General features: G+C 50.1%; 1 protein-coding gene across 1 annotated transcript in view; it reads right to left on the bottom strand.

The window, feature by feature from the left end:
• The window catches only part of TMEM200C (transmembrane protein 200C), an 11,208-nt gene that overhangs the window by 8,735 nt on the left and 1,625 nt on the right, over positions 1–848 (bottom strand). Inside the window, exons 3-4 of the mRNA XM_015562674.1 lie at positions 705–708; positions 6–488 (exon numbers count right to left, since the gene is read on the bottom strand). Coding sequence (XP_015418160.1) covers positions 6–488; positions 705–708 — 487 coding nt within the window. The remainder of the gene's footprint in view (positions 1–5; positions 489–704; positions 709–848) is intronic.

The following is an 848-nucleotide window of genomic DNA, read 5'->3' as shown; positions in this document are numbered from 1 at the left end:
ATTACTTTCCAGTTCTCCGACCTCTACCCCCGGGGCGTGAGACCGGGAAATCATGAAGAGTTTCTCCTGGTTTGTAAACGGCCTCTGCACTGGCTGGGGTGGCTGGTCCCTGGGTGGCCCTTGGCTGGCATCATCCCGGACGGTCTCTGGAGGGCTCTGCTCCTCCGCGCCCTGGGCGGCGGTGGCCTCACAGTCCGGACTTTTACCGGTTCCTGCGTCCACAACCGACTCCAAGGAGGTGCCGGCCTCCCGCAGGGGGCTGTAGCCTTCATGGCTGCAGGATAGGTCCTCGGACTGGGAGCTGGGCGAGCCCAGCCTGGCGGGGGGCGGGTCCTCCGGTTCCAAGGGGGGCGAAGGGGCAGCAGCTTTGGCCTGAAGGTTCAAGTTCAGGTCCACGCCGCGCGGGGAGGGCGGGGGTTGAAACATCCTTAACATGAATGGAAGAGCTGAGATAGTGACTATGCAACCAGTGATGGACACCAGGTGAACTAGTAGACCCAGTCAATGGAACCACCTCACTAAAGAGTTACAAAGTAGATTCCCCTTAGAAGTTCTGGCGTCGCTATATCCCAGCTCTGGGGCTTTCAGTTATATAACAAACAAGATATAAAAATAGCTAAAGTGAAATACTGATTAAATGAGGAGGATTAAATTATATGATGCCTTTCTGAGAATGTCAAGTTTTTTTTTTTCCCCCCATTTGCTGGCCTATAATTTATAAAGACAAAGAAAAGTTTACTTTCAAAATTAATTTACTTTTCAGTAAGCCAAAAGGACAAGAATATTTCAGGTATAATGGGATTTTCATTTTTAGCTTTTTTTTTTTTTTTTCCACTTTTGCCAAAACC

Source organism: Myotis davidii, unplaced genomic scaffold (assembly GCF_000327345.1).
Source record: "Myotis davidii unplaced genomic scaffold, ASM32734v1 scaffold96, whole genome shotgun sequence".
Taxonomy (NCBI): Eukaryota; Metazoa; Chordata; class Mammalia; order Chiroptera; family Vespertilionidae; genus Myotis; species Myotis davidii.
This window is presented reverse-complemented; position numbering and strand designations above follow the sequence as displayed.